We start from the raw sequence: 20,271 nt of genomic DNA on the forward strand, positions 1-20,271 counted from the left end.
CCTCCTACCATTCTCAGTGCACTCCATTCAATGCCTCCTGTGGTCTTTCATCATAAGGATGTTAGAAGAATTTGAACAGTCTTGATGCCAAGAAAGCAACAGACCCTGATGGTATTTCTTGACTTTTTCTCAAAACCTGCGCTCCAGAGCTTACTCTCGATCTGTATTGTCTTTTTATACTTTCTTATTCAACTGGAGTTTTTCCTTCTGCTTGGAAATTTGCTCTTATCCAGCCATTTCTTAAAGAGGACAAATCCCTCTTATTCAATTATTGTCCCATTGCACTTACTGCTATTCTTAGCATTGACATTAGTAGAGGCATATGATGCAAGAAAGCAATCTTATATGGCATCAGCAAAAAAACAAAACAAAAAAAACCTAATTTCATCCGTCCACTTTCTCCAAAAGTTTATCCAGTTCTTTCTTGAATTTATTTAAGTTATCAACTTCCAGAACTAGAACAATAATACTGTGTCACTGGTAAACCATGAAATAAAATAAAATATAAATGGTTGGGTTAAAATCGTTTAATACAACCATTTATATTTTATTTTATTTTCTGGTTTCCCAGTGACGCAGTATTATTGTTCTAGCATAAATCCTGGATATCTAGACCTTTTTTTTGAACTTCCAGAGCAACTGATGGAAGTTCGTTCCAGCAATCAACCAGCGCTGGCTAAAGGCAAATTTCTACATTCATTCTACAACTGTCTTTCCTCAATTTGAATTTATGTTCCCTCAGGTGCATAATCTGAGCAAGAGGAAGAATCCCATCAGCATCGAGCATGCTCCAAATCCTTATACACCTCAAATCAGGTCACCTCACATGTACCTAGTCTCCAGGCGCCTCCGTAGCCAGGTGGGCAGGAGCAACAGTGAGTAGCACACGCTTCTTGATTAGACTGGGGTTCGAGCCCGTGACCACCAAATACGGAGGATGCGGAAAGGTCAGGGAATGACCATCGCATATCCCCAGAGCAATATGGCCTTAGTTGCTAATGTTTCTAAAAACCAAATAACAAACCGAGCCTCCAGACACTGCAATTTACAGAACTTGAACTTTCTTGGTAAGAGAAACCCTTTGTACCCCTCACCAATCTCGATTTTCTCTGTACTAATTCCAGCAATTCTACATCCTTCCAAAAGTGAGGCCTCAGAACTGTATGCAGTACTGAAGGCCATGCCTTCAGTACTGCATACAGTACTGCCTTCCGTACTGAAGGCATGGCCTGACCATTGCTTATACAAGGGGATAATCACCTTATCCCTGCTAGGAAAACTCCTGTATATCATTGATAGGCTATCTCAGGCTATCTACGCCTGAGACCAACTAACTCAGCCACAGAGTGAATAAAGCTCATTAAAGTTCCTCGCGTCATCGACAGGATTCAAACCCCAGCCTTTTCCACCCAGTGTGGGGAGGACTGTGACGATACCACTGTGCTACCCGCGCAGACTATCAGACCACTTAGAGAGTCAGAACTTAATGGCCGAACAGCAGAAAGGATGCAAGCAAAGGATGCAAGAAGCAATTAACCATAGATGCCGCAGTTATGGAGCAAGCCTACAAGAAGCACTGCAACCTATACACGGCCTACATTGATTACCGCAAGGTCTTTGACTCCATACCTCATGCTGGCTAATAGAGACCCTGAAGATCTACAAGGTCAATCTGATAGTGACAAACTTCCTAGGAGCAACAATGGCGAAATGGAGTACTACCATTAAGGTCGAGAACATCACAACCAGGCTAATCCCCATTAGAAGAGGAATCTTTCAGGGAGATGCCCTGAGCGCACTGTGGCTCTGTCTAGCACTCAACCCACTATCCACCATGCTTAACAACAGCAAGTATGGATATAACCTCAAAGAAGGAAGAAAGAACCTGTACACCCTCACCCACCTGATGTACATGGATGACATCAAGCTCTACGTGGCAACCACTGCGAATCAATGAAGAATTCAGCACGGATATCAGGATAGAATTTGGTCAAGACAAATGCAAGACCTACACACTGCACCAGGGAAAATTAGTTGGCCAAAACTACTAGCTGCTGACTGGTAAAGACATCGAAGCTATGACAGAAGGAGAGACCTACAAATACCTAGGGATGATGCAGGCTCAGCAGTTAGAGCACAAGGAAATCAAGAAGTGCCTGACCGAAAAATATCATCAGAGACTCAGAAGCCTGCCGAAAGCAAAATTGAACAGAGGGAACACAGTTAAAGCCATAAACACCTATGCAGCTCCAGTATTAACATACACCTTCGGGTATGTATATTATAGATTGGACTAACACCGAGCTAGAGGATATCATGTGAAAGACAAGGACAGTGATGACCAAGAGCTGCCAACACCACCCGAAGTCAGCAGTGAAGAGACTAACAATAGTTCGGAAAGAGGGAGGAAGGGGCCTGATAGACCTAATGGAGCAACAGAAAACAACGATAGTTTACCTGAAGGATTACTTTGAGAAGAACACAGCACCATTCCACCAGGCCATAAGGAAGATAGATAAGTGGCATACCCCACTCAACCCAAGCGAGGAACCCCCTTCCGCCTAGATGGTACAAGAAACGAAGTTAGAAAGATGGGCAAAGAAGACACTACAATGACCTCCATCAAGATCACGTCGATAACATTGCTTCCAATGCATGACTCGCAAGCGGGACGCTCTTCCCCAAGACTGAAGGATTCATGCTGGCCATCCAAGACCAGGCAATCAACACCAGAAACTATAGAAAATACATCGCAAGGGAGCCCGGAATGTCATATGACACATGTCAACGATGCCACCTGGCCTCAGAAACAATCCAACACATCACCGCGGGGCGCAAGGTGATCACCCAGACACTGAGTACACTCGTAGATACGACCAGGTAGCAATGATAATACATCAGAAGCGAGCAAGGAAATACCAGTTGACCAATGAAAGTGTACCATACTACAAGTACGAACCCCAGGCAGTACTAGAGAACCAAACCCACAAGCTGTACTGGGACCACGCCATAATAATGGATAAGACCATCCCACACAACAAACCGGACATAACCCTTGTGGACAAGATGGAAAAGGCTACCTGTCTGATTGACATAGCTGTGCCCAACACTAGCAATATCCAGAAAACCCATGAGGAAAAAATTAGGAAGTACACGAACCTGAGACATGAGGTCAAGGAGATGTGGCATATGCAAGAAGTATCGATCATCTTGTCAACCACCGGTATGGTGCCAAAGACTCTACATAGCAGCCTAGCGGCAATAGGGCTCCCAGAGAACACCTACAAGGAACTCCAGAAAGTTGCAATCCTGAATACCTGTAGGATAGTCAGAGATTTCCTTGACCATACTGCTCCAATTTGTACAGGAGTCTTCCATGTGCAACAGTATCAAAAGCCTTTCTGAAATCCAAGTATATATCAAAATTGATTTTTCATCCAGTTGCTTTGTGACCACATCATAGTATCCAATCAAATTGGTCAGACATGATTTCCCATTAACAAACCCATTTTGTGTCTGAACTCTAATTGCAGTCTTGTCTGGATGGTCCTGCATTATTTCTTTATAACCAGTGACTCCATTATTTTCTCCGGATCAGAAGTTAAACTAATAAGTCTGTAATTACTCATGTCACCTTTAGATCCCCCCTTTGTGAATTGAAGATACATTTGCACGTCTCCAGTCCATAGGGACCTACCCTGAATCCAAGGATGCTCTCATAATTATGACTAAAGGTTCGCTTACTTTCTTTGCTGCCTCGTGTAAAATAACCAGATATTACTCTTTCTGAAGTGATGGAGTACTATTAACTGCCAACTCCTAAACTATCTAGAAACCTTCCATCTGATCAGTTATCATCAGTGGATCAACATCGACAGAATCCATACTGGTGATCATTGGCAATTGTTTTTTGTAATTGGGGTATCCAGTTTTCTCTGACTGCCAGGTACAGTCAAGTACCATCACTTTGGGTGATGGTACCTGACTGTCTTCTGACTTCTCCAATAAAGCTGGTATTCCCCAAGATTCAATTCTTTCTCCCACTCTTTTCCTTTTTTATATTAATGACCTTCTTCCATTGACCAGACATTCTATCCATAGTTTTGTTGATGGTAGCACATAGCATTTCACCTTCCAGTTTGAGGAACCTTGCCCTGCACAAACAGCTTCAACTTCTCAAATATTCACTACCAGTTCTCTAAATGCTGATCTCCAGTGGGGCAAATAAGTAAGGTGCAGCCATTATCAACCCACTGCAGGGTGGAAGCCTCCTCAACAATTCATGCTGAGGGAAATGGACCATAATCTGCTACGCTGGTCCAGTGCGGGTTGGCAGATCGACTGTATTCAGCAGTCAGGGGCTTGAACCCCGGTCTACTCAAAGAGCGTGTGCTACTGCACTCCCGCTCCTGCCCACTCGGCTACGGAGGCCGTTTGTGATAACTTAGTTAATTTCGATCCTAAAATTCAACCCTATCTTATATTGCAAAAAGGATTTTTTTGCTCCTGTGCTTATCTTCGACGACACAGATTCCAGACAAGATCATATATCTCTATTAGAGATTACCTCGACTTCTAATCTCTTTCTTGGCATAAGCACACCATCTACTTTTCTTCTAGACAGCCAATCATTTTATACAAATCTCAAATCCACCCTACCATAGAATATTGTTCCCACGCGTGGGGCAGTGTCCCCATAACCTCTCTCAGACGTTCAGACTCCATTCAAAAGATAACAGTTTGATTAATTAATAAATGATCCATCTCTCCACTCTTTGTCTCATAGACATTCTTTTTCTGCTGCATGCCTTTTCTATGGATACTTCCATGGGCACTGTTCTTCTGAATTGGCATCTGTGGTTATCCCCTTCTCTCTTTTAAACCAGGCCAAACACATGCTGCAACTAGTCAGCATCCTTTACTGTACAACGTGACACTCATAGAACCAGCTTTTCTTTTTGCTCATTTATTCCTTCAACCTGCCTTTTCTGGAACACATGTATTTCTTGAAAATTACAATCTACAGAAATATCATGTCAAAGTGTCTACTTTCATCTTCTCAACCTTCAACCAATGTGCAATACTGAGTACTGTAGCTTATAATACCATTCATGTTTGAGATTATTTCAAAAACAATAATAATAAAATGAAAGGAAGCTACAAGCTTTTGTTGCACTGGCCATAAAAATAAATAAAATAACTAAATAAAAATTTTTAAAAAAGTAAACTAAACAACATTATTCTGTGTTTGGTTTTACTGTTGACTGTCTGGGGATGCTGTTGTTCCTCCAGGACAGTGCCATTTCTAAAGGGCTTAGGCCCTTTAGAAATGGCAACATTTCTCCATGAACTATGATGTCAACCAAAGGTAACAGTATTGTTTTTAATCGATAACATCACCCAGTAGGAAAATCCATTAAAATCTCAAGATATTGGTCACAGTAATGCCCTCAGTTTTTAATGGATAACAGATATGCCTACTGGTTGATGGTAGCCTAAGTTCAAGTGTTGTCACCATCACTGGAGGGACAGCAGTACCCCAGACAGTAAAACCTAATGCATATTAATGTTGTTTTGTAGAACTCTACATTGAAATAGTACCTTACTTCTTAATTACATCACCATACATGTAACTATCCAGCTGACCTTTGAATTTCCCTAAGCTGTCAGCCTTGATTTACCCACAGAGGTAACTTATTCTGGTAATTAACAATTTTGAGAGGTTTAGATCTTTTTACAGATAAGTTTATTTTATTAGCTTTACTGTTCATGATGCAATGAGTAGGTGTTGGAGACGTGGCACATGAATTAATGAAATGTTTGGATGTCACATACAGGAAGAATATACCCAGCTCCTTGACATAATGTGGTATTAACACTGACTTCTGCTTACATACTACTCAGATTCCCTTCCATCTGGCAGAGGAGAGGCAGTGAGATTATCTACTAGCTGATCCAGATATCTCCTAGAGAGAAATGGTGGCCTAGTAAAAAGAACTCATTTTTTCCAGTAGTATTCATGAAAATTAATATTATTCTCATTTAAAAGAAATTGTAAGGTAGTGCTTCAAGTTATTGCCAAGTTTAACTTGGTTATGGTCACCGTTGCTTATTTGTTAAGAATTGTAATAACTTAGATTCTGTCAGACTGTTAAATAATTGTGGAATCTCATATCAGCTGATCAAAGGGAATTTTGGTAGATACTGTTGTTTCTACAGTGCTTTCTACTGTTGTTTTTTTTTTTATTTATTTTTTGTGAAGTAAAAAAAGGGATTCAGTAAAGTAAATTGCTCGTAATATAATATTGCGTGCCTGCTATTAGAGCTCCTTGATTAATTAGTTTTAAAGTTAAAAAGACACGTAGAGAGGAACTTCTGAGGTTTATGCATGTCTTTATCCTGAATGAATGAATTAAATCATGTATGGTACTTTTTTTTTTTAATCCTTTCATAAGTCAGTTTCCGAACGGTATGTATGCTACCTGGAGTGAGTTTTCGAGGAATGTGGAAGTTTTTAAAACTTGAAAAACTATGTACATAAAGTAAATGATAATTAAATTGAAATTAAACACTTTTCACCGATCAACCAATACCAGGAATATATTGGTTCAGTGATTATCAGGCCTGACGTAGCTGAGTGGTCAGGGGCGAGAGTGCACAGCACACGTTCCTTGAGTGACTGGGGTTCAAGCCCGTGACTACTAAATACAATAAATATTTGTATTTACGATTTATTGTAAACTCTACTGACTTAGTTGTCGTGCCGGAGTATAAGCAGAAAATTTATTTATTTATTTATTTATTTTTGTTATTCCTTTTCATTTTAGTATGATTTTGTTTACTTTATTTTATATATTTGCATTCAGTTTAGGTTAGTTCAGTACTGCTCAGCATCAAAATTACACTTTGTAATTTTATTTTTTGAATGTTTGACAGTAGAGGTCTTACCACTGTTAAGTTCGTGCTTTCTTTTGTTTTGTGTTTCATAGATCATCATTGAATGTTTGGATTTCTACCTGATGAAGTCATGCCTGGGTTCCCTTTATATTTTATTGGGTGACCAGATAATTCCACACAGAAAAACCACACTGTCATAAATGCTCATGTGAAAAATACCCACACAGAAAATTGCTTACATTATTTTTAGTTTACAAAAAACAAATTATTTCAAAATGCAACAAAACATTGAATTTATATATTTTATTTCTACTTCTATTTCTACTAATATAACTTTTGATTTTAATATAAAATGATCTGGTTTTATTGGTTTAAAGCCTTTTATTTTATTTATAAAAATAAATTATTTTTTCTCTGTCTTACAAAGTGAACAATCAAAACCTTTTTGGTTTGTTATCAACAAACAACTAAATCAGACATATTTCAGTGATTTATTTATTTGTCAAGGATTTGAATAGAATTTTCATTACTGTAATTTAGCCAATCTCTGCAAGTATTTCAGTTTGTCTTCTACATGCTCATATTCTTGCACAGAAGTGGTAACCAAGTCATGCAGTGCATCATAGCTTCTCTTTTTCATCTCTAGACAACCTGCTTGTGCATTAGTTGAGTGTCAATCTGTGACAAGCCAGGTCCCCCCTTTAGTCCATCAAAAAAACCACATGCTGGATGACTGCAGTGAAATAGGGAATTAAGTGCATTGTGAAATCCCTAGCAGCAGTTTGTAGTTTTAGGTGACCATTCAAGAGCTGCATCATGACGATTCTATATTCTTATTGGAAACTGGGGATCTCTACCTGCTGCACCCTCAATGTATGTGGAAAAGGAAGTACGTGAGCACCTCATTATAGCTATCTTCGTCTGGAAATGTGGTGGAAAGCTCATCAAAGACACTCCTCACATCATGGACCGGGACAAAGGTTAATGCAGCAAGAAACTTCAGCTTGAGTTTTATATTTATATCAGTTTCAAATTCAGTCTTCAAGCCAACATTGCTGAGTTTCCTGATGAGACTCTGACACAGATGAAATAGCACCCTTTGACCTCAGCATGTGGAAAAGCAATCCTCACTGCATTCATGCAAGCCTTCTCAAAATCCACTAAAACCTTTTGAGGCACCAGATTTGGAACCAACAGCTTCATGATTTCAAACATTCTATTATAAGTGTCCAAGTTCTTTTTCTATAATAAATGTTAGTACATGGCAGATATGAGTTACCCACCTTGGCATGCCACGTATACAGTTGGTAAAACATGTTTGGAACTTTATCAAAGATGCCATTTCCATAAATTGTATCTTTGTTCAATTCAACCAAGAGTTCTTTATCACCTAAAACCAGAATTCTGTCTTGATGGTACATTCTCAGGAATGTCAAAATTTATTGTTGTTGGATTAGACAAATGACCATCTTTTCTGTGATTGAGAAGATTTCTTGCAAGGGATGATTGTTTGGGCATATGGTCCAGTACATCATTACTCAACTCTGACAACATATTCCCCATCACATTGCATGGAGTAGAAATGACTACTCTCATTGCTTATTTTGCTTCTAGCAAGTAGGCTTCTGCTTTTTTGAGGACAGGTATCGTGCTAATGTTCGGTTGGTTGTTATACCATGTTGCCATCTTTTGTATTCATAACTGAATGACAGTTGAGGGTGCAGCAGGTAGAGATCCCCAGTTTCCAATAAGAATATAGAATCATCATGATGCAGCTCTTGAATGGTCGCCTAAAACAACAAACTGCTGTGAGGGATTTCACAATGCACTTAATTCCCTATTCCACTGCAGTCATCCCAGCGTGTGGTTTTTGTTTGATGGACTAAAGGGGGACCTGGCTTGCCACAGATTGACAATGGCTAATGCACAGGCAGGTCGTCTAGAGATGAAAAAGAGAAGATATGATGCACTGCATGACTTGGTTACCACTTTTGTGCAGGAATATGAGCAGGTAGAAGACAAACTGAAATACTTGCAGAGATTGCCTAACTTACAGTAATGAAAATTCTATTCAAATCCTTGATAAATAAATATATCTGAATTAGTTGTTTGTTGATAAAAAACCAAAGTGTTGATTGTTCACTTCGTAAGACAGAGAAAAAATAATTTATTTTTACAAAAAAATAAAATAAAAGGCTTTAGTTGCGATAAAATCAGAGTATTTTATTTCCTGTAATTTCCATTACAAACATTTACGTCCAAATATTCTATTTTATATTAAAATCAAAAGTTATATTAAAATACATAAATTCAACGTTTTGTTGCATTTTGAAATATGAAATAATTTGTTTTTTTTAAACTAAAAATAATGTGAGCATTTTTTGTGTGAGCATTTATCCGTGTGGGGTTTTTTTCTGTGCGGAATTTTCGTATGGGCTTTTGTCAGGGAACCCTTTTATTGTTATTTTTATTTTTCTTGCATGAGGTGCTTGTATTTACCTGGTGTCACAGCCTTCTTGCTTTGTTGCATGTTGTAATTGTGCCATCATGGTGGACACTATTTCTTCCTTTTTAATTTCCAGTTATTAATAATTCTAATTATTTTTTTTTTTTTTGCTTTATTTTTTAAATATTAATTTTTTCCTATTTTAACTTTTTACCCAAGAGTAGGATTATTGTCTAAAATAAAGCCAGAATCAACATTTTATTTGAAAAAATTGTAGAAAAATTGTTAAAAAAAAAAGCACCTTAAAGAAAAATAATAAAAACTTGTCATTACTTATTTTATTTATTTTTTTCAATGTAGTGATACTTTTTGTGTTTATATATGCATTATTTTATTCAGTTTCAACTTCTGTAATCTTAAAAAGATACACTGTCCTATGTCAATTTTTAGAAATGTAAATATAAAAACAGTTGTTATTACTTGTAAATTCAGTTGTTAGATAGGTGGCAGAATGTGTCTAGAATATTAAGGGGATTTGTTGGTACTACATTTTAAAAAAACTTCAAAATACATATATGTTCATATTCCTTTGATCACTCACATGAAAATACAGATACACATATATATATACTCATGAAAGGGTTAAATATTCAGAGGTTCCTATTTAATTTTTGGTACTTTCCAACCAAACAAGTTTTAGGCACCATTGCAGAAAAACATTTTGTATGTCTATTGTTCAGTGTTTTGGCTTCATCAGCAGATAGCCAGGGGTTCAATTAAAAGTGAAATCATGTATTGATAATAATAGTCTATAATAATAAGACACATATGTGGGTGTTATAAGAAAATAAATGCCATCTGCATTGCACCTCAGATTTAAATGGCTATTTATGATTATTTCTCACTTCATTAATTTTTATTTTTCTACTTTAGTAATTGATGCACTTGTAACTTTTTCATCATATACATAATTTAAATTACTGTACATATTGCAGTAAAGCTTAACATTAACAGGGATTATATATCTCCCTCACACACACACGTTAATCAACAGAACTTGGTTAATAATGAATTATTCATTTAACTTCCAGATTTGGATACATTAAGTGCCACTAACCTAGGCCTGCGCTTGGTTGCCAGCACAGTGACATCATTTCTAATATTGGCCTTGTTATTATTCATGATCCATCGCCTTCGCCAGCGTCGACTGCTTTTAATGATACGGCGTAAGTGATTGTTTTATTCCTCTTAATGATGAAATATGAACCTTTCAAGGAAAACTCACTGTGTTTGTTAATGACATTTTTGGTATAACAAAAATACACTGAGTGAACAGAAATCATGGGATACTTACCTAGTAACAGGCTTTTACCCAGATAAGGGCAGTCACTTGGTGAGGCATTGAGTCCACTAGTTCACTAAAGCGTTCCACGGGTATTTCCATTCATGCTGCTGCACTGCTGTCCATAATTCCGTTGCATTCCTCGGTGGAGGATCCAAAGCTCAAACGGACCTTTCCACAGCATCTCAAAGATGCTCCGCAGGGTTCATGTCCGGTGAATGGGGAGACCATTCCATGGCCTCCCAATTCATTTTCACCCTCCCCATTCACTCCCCATGGTGGTAAAATCTGTGGAATGCTCTTCGAACCATGTTCTAGTCACCACGGCTCTGTGGGGAGGCACACTGTGTGGAAAAGTCTATTGCTCTGTGAGTGCACGATGACCATGAAGGGAATGCAGATGGTCTGCAAGGGTGTACACATAATCTGGAACCTTTCAGAGATGCGTTTAGAAGTACCAGAGGTCCCAACATGTGCTGGTTGAACATGTCCCAGACCATTACCAACCATCCACCTGCCTGAGCAGTTCCTTGTTCACATGATGGGTACATAGCTTCATGCAGTTATGCCAGATACACACCCTCCTGTCCACTCGAAATAACTGGAAACGAGACTCATTGGACCAGGAGACCCATCTCCAGTCATCCAAGGTCCAGTGCCGATGTTCTTTCGCCAAGTTGAGGCGTAGAGTCCTGTGTCATGGTGTTAGCATTGGGACTCTGGTGGGTCGGTGGCTCCCATAACCTGTTGTGGCTAATGATCGTCTAATGGTCTTGGTGGTGACATTGCTGGCACCTCCCTCGTTGGGAGTTGCTGGTGGTTTGTGCCACTGTCACTCTCCGGTTGGCTGAAACAGTGCAAGACAGATGTTCATCCACCACATTTCTCCACCCACACCGATGAGATGTTATTTTTTCTGGAAATGGCATATTCCTGATACACTCTTGATACTGTTGAACGGGGATAGTGCAATTTCTGTACCACCTCTGCAATAGAGTAACCCATGCATCTGTCACCCACTATCATCCCTATTTCAAAGTCAGTTAACTCACGTGTTGTGACATTGAATTACTATCTACGTGAATGCAGTGGTGCAGTGTACCTATATACCTGCCAAGCAGTGCGTTCATCCACTAGTGAGAGGGATAACAGCATCGCATTGCCCAGGAACCAGGTATCCCATGAATTCTGTCCTTTGAGTATACATATAAATAATAATAGCACAGTTTTGTATTGTACGTTGTAATGCAATCCAAAAAAGAGCGCTCCAGCTGTACATAGGCAAATAGGTGGTTTTAATATTGTAAGAGCAGTATTGCATCAGTTCTATTTGTTTACAACAGTTTATGTTGTAAAGAAATTTGGTAGTTAAACAAATAATCAAGACCAGTTTTTACTGTGATTGTAATTTTTATTTTAATTTGCTGTAAACTTAATGAACTAGTATAGCTTGGTGTGGCATGACTCTTCATTATTTAAAAAATATACAAAGGGTACTAGGAAAGTTTTGCAATATGATGCAACAATGAATCACAGGAAGCTGCTTGTTGCTGCATGTTGAGACATGTTCATACGTGCATAGTAGCCGCCGCGCCAAGTCGATGGGCTCAGTTATTCATTAGTAGTGAGAGTGTAAAGTGCTTGCGATGGCATCGTGGTCACGAAATGAGATAAGGACAGTTTTGCGGTATAATTTCGTGCGTGGTTTAACCATAGACCAGTGCTTAGAAGAAATGACTCTTGCACTAGATGATGATTGTCCACATCGTACAACGATATTCAGGTGGTATAGAGAATTCCAAAGGGCAAATTTCACTCTGGAGGATTCTGAGAGGCCGGGAAGGCCACGAACGTCAGTTACGGAGGAAAACGTTACTGCTGTGAGGAAAATGCTTGACGAAAACAGGCGAGTGACCTACCAACAGATAGAGGATACTTTGGGCCTAAATGCACCAGCAATTCGTTCGATTCTGCAAGATCATTTGCACGTGAAGAAACTTTGTTCTCTCTGGGTGCCGCATCAACTGACTGAAGAGCAGATGACACGACGTGTGACTTGGTGCCGGGAGATGTTAAAAAAGTTTGATAAGGGACAATCTCGGTATGTGAACAACATCGTGACAGGTGACGAGACTTGGCTGTACTATTACGATCTGCCGACCAAGGCTCAAAACAAAGTTTGGGTCTTTGATGATGACGACACACCCGTAATTGTCAGAAAATCGCGATCTGTAAAGAAGAAAATGATAGCTGTATTTTTCAAATCGAGTGGAATTGTGGAACGTGTCGTTTTGGACACGCAGAAGACAGTCACAGCTAAGTGGTATACTGAACAATGCCTGCCTAAAGTCATTGGATCTATGAAGAACCTGCGGCCAAAGTCAAGAATGGATACCTGGTACCTCCATCACAAAAATGCTCCAGCTCACTGCGCCAAAGCCTGCACCGAATATTTGACCACGACAGGACTGAAACTTCTCGAGCACCCTCCCTACAGTCCAGACCTTGCTCCCTGCGACTTTGCACTGTTCCCGCATGTGAAAATGAAGCTAAAAGGGAGGCGGTTTTCCAGTGATGAGGACCTTCTACGGGCTTGGGACAACGAGTGTGCTTTACTCCCTAGTGAAACTTGGCAGAACTGGTTTAAAGATTGGTTTCGGAGGATGGAGAGGTGTATTGAATGTAGAGGAAATTACTTTGAAAAAATTAAATAAACAAAGCTGTATTGCAAAACTTTCCTAGTACCCTTTGTATATAAACATTAATGAAATGACAATTTGTATTGATTAAGAGCAGACCTGCATATCGAGAAAATATTACCAGCAAAACCTGCTGGTAATATTTTCTTACCATACATGTATCAAAACCTGCAGTGTGCAGGTTTTGATACATGTATTTTCTTTTATCCAGTATAGGCTTGGTCTTTGTTTTTATTAATATTATCAATATGGTGCAAGGGATCCCCAGGCTTGTGCTGCACCAACTAAAAAAATAATAAAAAATATAAAGTAAATAAATAAAAATAAACTACCTATATGTTTCCCTCCTCATTATAGGTATCTGTCTAGCTTACCTTTGAATTTCCCCACACTATCTGATTCATCTACCCATACTGATAACTTATTGCAGTAATTAACAGCTTTCTGATTAAAAGAAAACTTCCTATAATTCAGTGTAAACTTCTCTTTTCCTGTAATTTTAATTTATTCAGGAGAGGACATCACGGACTGGAGAAGTGAAAATATGTCCCCAAGTCACAAAGGGCGATCAAAGGATGACAGGAGTAATTACAGACCTGTTAGATTAACTTCTGTTCTGAGGAAAATAATGGAGTCACTGGTTAAAGAAGCACTGCAGGATCTTCTTGACAAGACAGCAGTAATAATTCAGACACAGCATGGGTTTGTTAAGGGGAAGTCTTGTCTGACTAATTTGATTGGATACTATGATGTGGTCACAAAGAACTGGATGCAAAAAATAATTTTGATATCATGTACTTGGATTTTAAGAAAGCTTTTGATACTGCTGCACATGGAAGACTACTGTTCAGATTGCAGCAGTACATTAAGGGAAAGTTGCTGCTATGGATCAAGGGACAGTTGAGTGGGAGAAGACAGAGAGTGGTAATCAATGGACACCATTCTTTGGGGTTCGGTGTTGGGCTCATGTTGTTTTCTGTATTTATCAATGATATTGACAAAGGTATATCAGGGTTACTCAGGGCTATAAGTTTGCACACAATATGAAGGTTGGTAGGGTTTGTTAATGACAGTTCATTACTGCAACAAGATGTAGAAAAGTTGAGCAGATGGGCTGAGAGGTGACAACTGAATTTTTACATTGACAAATGTTAAAGTACTGCATATAGGTAACAGTAAAACCCAGAGTAACATACCAACTGTGTGGTACTACACTCAGGGCAGTGGAGAATGAAACGGACTTTGGGGTAATTGTGCAGTCAGGTTTGAAATTTTCTGAGCAGTGCAGACAGGCTGCAAGAGTAGCTCATGGTGTCTTGTCAATGATAAACAGGAATTTTGCTAGCAGGGATAAGGAGGTGATAATCCCCTTGTGTAAGGCATTAGCATTAGTAGAGGCATTTGATGCAAGAAAGCAAGCTTATGCAGCATCAGGCCAAAAAAAAAAAAAAAAAAACCCACTTCCACTTCATCCCTCTGTTCGTTCAAAATACCTGTCCAGCTGAGCCTTAAACTTATTTAGGCTATCAACCTCCACCACAAGGGATGGCAGTCTGTTCCACCAACCAACCACCCGCTGGCTAAAGGCAAATTTCCGCACGTCTATCCTACATCTGTCTTTCCTCAATTTGAATTTATGCCCTCTCAGGTGATTTTTCTGAGCTAGAGGAAGAATGCTGATGGGATTCTTCCTCTAGCTCGGAAAAATCACCTGAGAGGGCATAAATTCAAATTGAGGAAAGACAGATGTAGGATAGACGTGCGGAAATTTGCCTTTAGCCAGCGGGTGGTTGGTTGGTGGAACAGACTGCCATCCCTTGTGGTGGAGGTTGATAGCCTAAATAAGTTTAAGGCTCAGCTGGACAGGTATTTTGAACGAACAGAGGGGTGAAGTGGAAGTGGGTTTTTTTTTTTTTTTTTTTTTTTTGGCTGATGCTGCATAAGCTTGCTTTCTTGCATCAAATGCCTCTACTAATGCTAATGCCTTACACAAGGGGATTATCACCTCCTTATCCCTGCTAGCAAAATTCCTGTTTATCATTGACAAGACACCATGAGCTACTCTTGCAGCCTGTCTGCACTGCTCAGAAAATTTCAAACCTGACTGCACAATTACCCCAAAGTCCGTTTCATTCTCCACTGGCAGTGGTCCACACCTTGAGTACTGCATACAGGTCTGGTGGGCTCACTTTAGGAAGGACGTAGAGCTGTGGAACGAGTACAGAGAAGAGCAACGAGATTGGTGAGGAGAACAAAAGATTGCTCTTACCAAGAAAGGCTTAAGTTCTGTATATTGCAATATCTGGAGACTAGGCACCTATGTGATGACCTGATTGAGGTGTATAGGGCCTTGAATGGTTCGAGCAAGCTCAATTGTTATGGGATTATTCCTCTTGCTCAGATTACTCACCTGAGCGGGACATAAATTCAAGTTGAAAGACAATTGTAGAATAGATGTGTGGAAATTCGCCTTTAGCCAGTGAGTCGTTGATTGCTGGATCAAACTTTCATCTGCTGTAGTGGATGTTGACAACTTAAATAAGTTCAAGGCAGAACTAGACAAGCATTTGGAGTGAATGGATGGGTGAAGTGGGAATGTTTTTTCTTTTCTTTTTTTTTTTTTTATCATATGCCTCTACTAATGCTAATATTAATGTTATGGCTCCTATTTTTGGAATCATTTATAACACTGAAAATTTTATCTTCATTCAATTTATATTTTCCCTTAGAGCTAAGAATTGCTTTTCCATTGTTTTCCAAGATTGGAAAAGCGATGCATTAAACTGAATAGTAGCAAAGAATAATATAGACCACATTGTACATACAAGAGTTTGCATGTGCAAATAGATTAATGCAGACTTCAGCATTTTAGAGATAAAAAGTGAATTGAGCAGATTTAATGATAAAAGAGGAAGGTTGCAAATTACAGTATTCACCAGGTGCAGGCAGCCTTCGTTCACCCGTGGGCCAGGTGAAAATTTTATAAAATTCTCCCAGGCTGTATGTAGCAGATAACAAGAAAGATATGTGTGAGAGATAGAGAGCAGTTTATAAAAAAATAAGCCAGCAGAACGATCAGAGTGATACCATTTGCAGTGTGATATTTGGAACCAGATGCACAGGAACAAGTATCTTGTGTTATCACTTTGCTGGAGTGTTTGTGCACAACAGCATTTAGGATTTACTGAAAATGGCCTACATATAGCCAGAGACAGTTTTTGATGTGAGAAGCAGACTCAGGGATGAAAAGAAACTTCAGTATAACAGACAGGCTACATCGGAGAAATTACAGTCTGGCAGTAGTGGTATATTGGAATGTTCAGTGCATCAGACTGTCACAGATAGTCTATAGCAGCAAATGATTTCACTAGGTCACCTTGTCACTGAAAACAAGCAGCTATGGGTACAGCCGACACAGGAACACCAATGCTGAATATTTCGGGATGGTGTTGGAGTCTTTTGTTAGGTTTCTGATACTGATGGATAAATATCTGAGTGTAATAGTCAGTTGAGCATTTTTGCCAACCAGATTCAAGTCTTCGTGCTTATAGTTTATCCATACTTCATTGGCTCTACTCAGTCTCTGAATCTCGACCCGATGGTGCATCCGTGGAATGAGGTGGAGAAACTCATTCATGGTGGAATTTGCTACTGACCAGTCTGAGGCAACTGCAAGATTTCATTGCCTGCATGTGCCGCATCCCTGTGGAATGGATTCAGCACCTCATGGAATCCATGTCACAGCAACAACTTGAGGGCTATGAGTTCTAAAGGAGGTGCTAATCATTATTAGGCTGGTCTTCTTGCCACTCTTCTTTACAAGGATTTTTATAAATAATGGTTTACTAAACAGGTCATATATGCAATATTAAAAACAACACATAATTCACACAAATGGCACAGAACTATATAAGAAATGAAGATATACACTCAGTGGCCACTTTATTAGGTACAACTAATAGTGAGTAAGTTTCCTCCTCTCCTCTTTAGCTCTCATAACAACATGGAATTATCATGGCATCGGCTTAACAAAATGTTGAAAGCATGCCACATGGATGATGGTCCATTGACTCAATTGCTTCACACAGTTGTTACAAATTGGATTGTTATAGGTCTCTGCTTAATGATCATTTATGAGGAAGATAGTGTAAATTTTCACCAAGTTTCACTATCTGGTGTCCACCTGCCTGTGATAAGATGACATGTCTGTTGAAATAGCTGTTAAGGCAGGGATGCCATCTTCTGAATAAATACCAATAATTCTCTTTCTGGAAATTTTTTTTTTAAAGTAGCATAAAACTGAACTTTCTCATTGAAGAATGTTGGGTCAGAATCGGTATGAAGGAACTAAGACCATGCGAACTGAAAATTTTTGGATACTTTGTCTTTATAAAAATTTTCTCCTTATTATGATGTTTTCTTTTGTCTACCCTAGAAAATTTTCCTTCTTTGCGTTTTTGGAATTAAAAAAAAAAGAAAAGTAGTTTGCATTTTTTTAATGTAACAGATGTGACATATAACCTGGTTTCATGGTTCTTCTTAGGTTTTCATGCTGATAATATTGACACTGGAGGACCGCACCTGCCACATCAGTTTCCACTCGATGATGAAGGCAGTGTAGGTTATTTTGTTGGACACGATCATTTGGAGTGTGGACGTTACACAGAACCTCCTCCACCATATACTTTGTGGAAACCACCTGAGTCTTACATTCCTCCTGGTGAGGCACCCCCACCATATGAGGCATCTTTAACAATGACACCTGCTTATATAGATGCAAATATTAATTGTTTTGGAGACAATCCGGTGAGTGATATACCCATTGAGCAGATTCCACATCTTCCAGAGACAGAAATAATTGAACGTGGTAACAATATTACATTCCAGCTATCAACTTGTGCACAAACCACATCTGAGACTATTCAAAACAGTGGTGGAATGAGAGCAAATTCTGAAGGAGTAAATCATAGCAACTGTATTGAGGTTGCTACAATACGGTCCGATGTCCGCTATGAGGATGTTCCACGTTACTTAACAAGCGGTACTACTATTCTGAAAAGTCAGCAACCTTCAGGTACTATTTTATCTCCTTCAGCAGGAAACATAATCAGTGATGTATTATCAAATACACTCCCGAGAGATATTTCAACTTATACTATGACAGCTAACACTTCTATACAGCAGTTACCTTCTAAAAGACCACTAAGTGGCCAACGATTCCAAAATAAGTGTCATTCGTATAATGAGTTTATGGATCATTGGCATAATCACTTATTAGCTCTAAAGGCTGCAGTAAGCAAAAGACGTAGTCTTCAAACTCCAGGGCAATATCAAGATAGTTATCCTCCAGATCCAACTTCATGGACCAGAGAGGGAAGTGAATCATCAAGCAGTTCTAGCCCTACTTACGAGCCCCATCCTCTAAGTTGTGCCAGCAGCAGTGATTCAAGTTCTCCTGAAGGAGAAATTTTCAGTCCACAAGAAATGTGGAGATGTGGAACTAGTATTGGTCTTCCAGTTATGTCAGGCAGACAGCAGGGAATGCAGGGAATTCAGGCAAATGATACTAATTCTGACAGCTTACAAAAAAGTAGATCTCTGGACAGAAGTGTGACACAACTTAGAAAACTCTCTCTCTCACAAAAAAAGAAACGAAAAGGGAGAAAACCTGAGAATCAGACTGAATCAAATTCTAATTATAATATTCGAATTCATACTTTGTCTCAAAATACCTCACTACCCTCTACAAATGAATCTCATATTCCCGGAATTTATAAAACTGGCCCTACCTGTAATCCAGCCTTTTACAATTCAATACAAAGTTTAGAGGGTGAGATATCCGAGCCCGAACAGGTCGATCGTACAGCAGAAGCGATAAATTTGTGTGTCAGACATTCCCACGATAATAGAGTGGACATAAAAAAATCTAATATTCCACCTATTCTCCAAAAAAAGAATAGATTTCGAATGCATCCCACTTTCCTTAGTTTGCCAAGAAGTCCTCGAAAACAGTTTTTTTATCAAGAACCCTCTATTTCCAGGCCAGATAATGTTCAAAATTGTTGTAAATCTGAAATTTGCAAAGAAGTTCCAGCAGAATGTTCTGCACCAACTACATATGTCACTTATACAGAACATTCAAATGGATTACATAGCAGTAGTGCTAATTACACTTCACCTTTAGGTCCCGTGTGTGGTGTTAATGTAAATGAGAGTGGAGGACATAAGATAAACGTTTCCATTTCTTCACGTACAGAACAACCACATTCAGGTTTTCAGAGACGGGGTATTCCCCGTTCTGGCTCTGTTTGTTCAGAAACTGGTGAAAGGAGATACCACTGTGGTGTTTGTAGTACTGAAGTTTCATCTCCTCCTCAATCACTAGTGGCAGATGTTACTCTGAAACAGGATTCAGCAGTTTCTCCAAACAGCACATGTAATATTAGCTGTGATACTTCATTTTCTTTTACTACTTCTGCTATTACTGCTGCTAATGATACTATTCCCACTGCTGCTACTACTTCTACAGCTGCTACTGCTGCTGCAACTATTACTACTACTTCCAGGGCTAATACTTGCCATTCACTATCCCCAGAGTGTGATCATCAGAGTAGCTTAATACTGCAACCTCGTATGGAGTGAAATCTGCATCTTTATTCTATGAAAAATCAAACAGTTATTGTACTTGAAGCACCTCAGTTTTTTTATGAAAGATTAAGAAAGTGAATTGTGTTAATTAAAACAAAAAAAAATTGATTATTATTTTCAAAAATATTAAAGACAAGCAAGATTATCTCAATATCTTTGTTTATATCATGGTATACTGTTTTGCATGACTTTGTTACATGAGAGCTAGAAATAGCAGATACATATCAGGAATGTAAATA

The 20,271-nt window shown here is 38.9% G+C and overlaps 1 protein-coding gene across 1 annotated transcript in view; it reads left to right on the forward strand.

The window, feature by feature from the left end:
• LOC150089134 (uncharacterized) overlaps positions 1 to 20,026 on the forward strand; it is a 101,467-nt gene extending 81,441 nt beyond the window's left edge. Inside the window, exons 4-5 of the mRNA XM_090389112.1 lie at positions 10,435 to 10,569; positions 17,928 to 20,026. Of these exons, the coding sequence (XP_090245238.1) occupies positions 10,435 to 10,569; positions 17,928 to 20,026 (2,234 nt within the window). The remainder of the gene's footprint in view (positions 1 to 10,434; positions 10,570 to 17,927) is intronic.
• Positions 20,027 to 20,271: the final 245 nt, after the last annotated feature.

This window comes from Mastigoproctus giganteus, chromosome 2 (assembly GCF_048544385.1).
Source record: "Mastigoproctus giganteus isolate SK-2022 chromosome 2, ASM4854438v1, whole genome shotgun sequence".
NCBI classification, from domain to species: Eukaryota; Metazoa; Arthropoda; class Arachnida; order Uropygi; family Thelyphonidae; genus Mastigoproctus; species Mastigoproctus giganteus.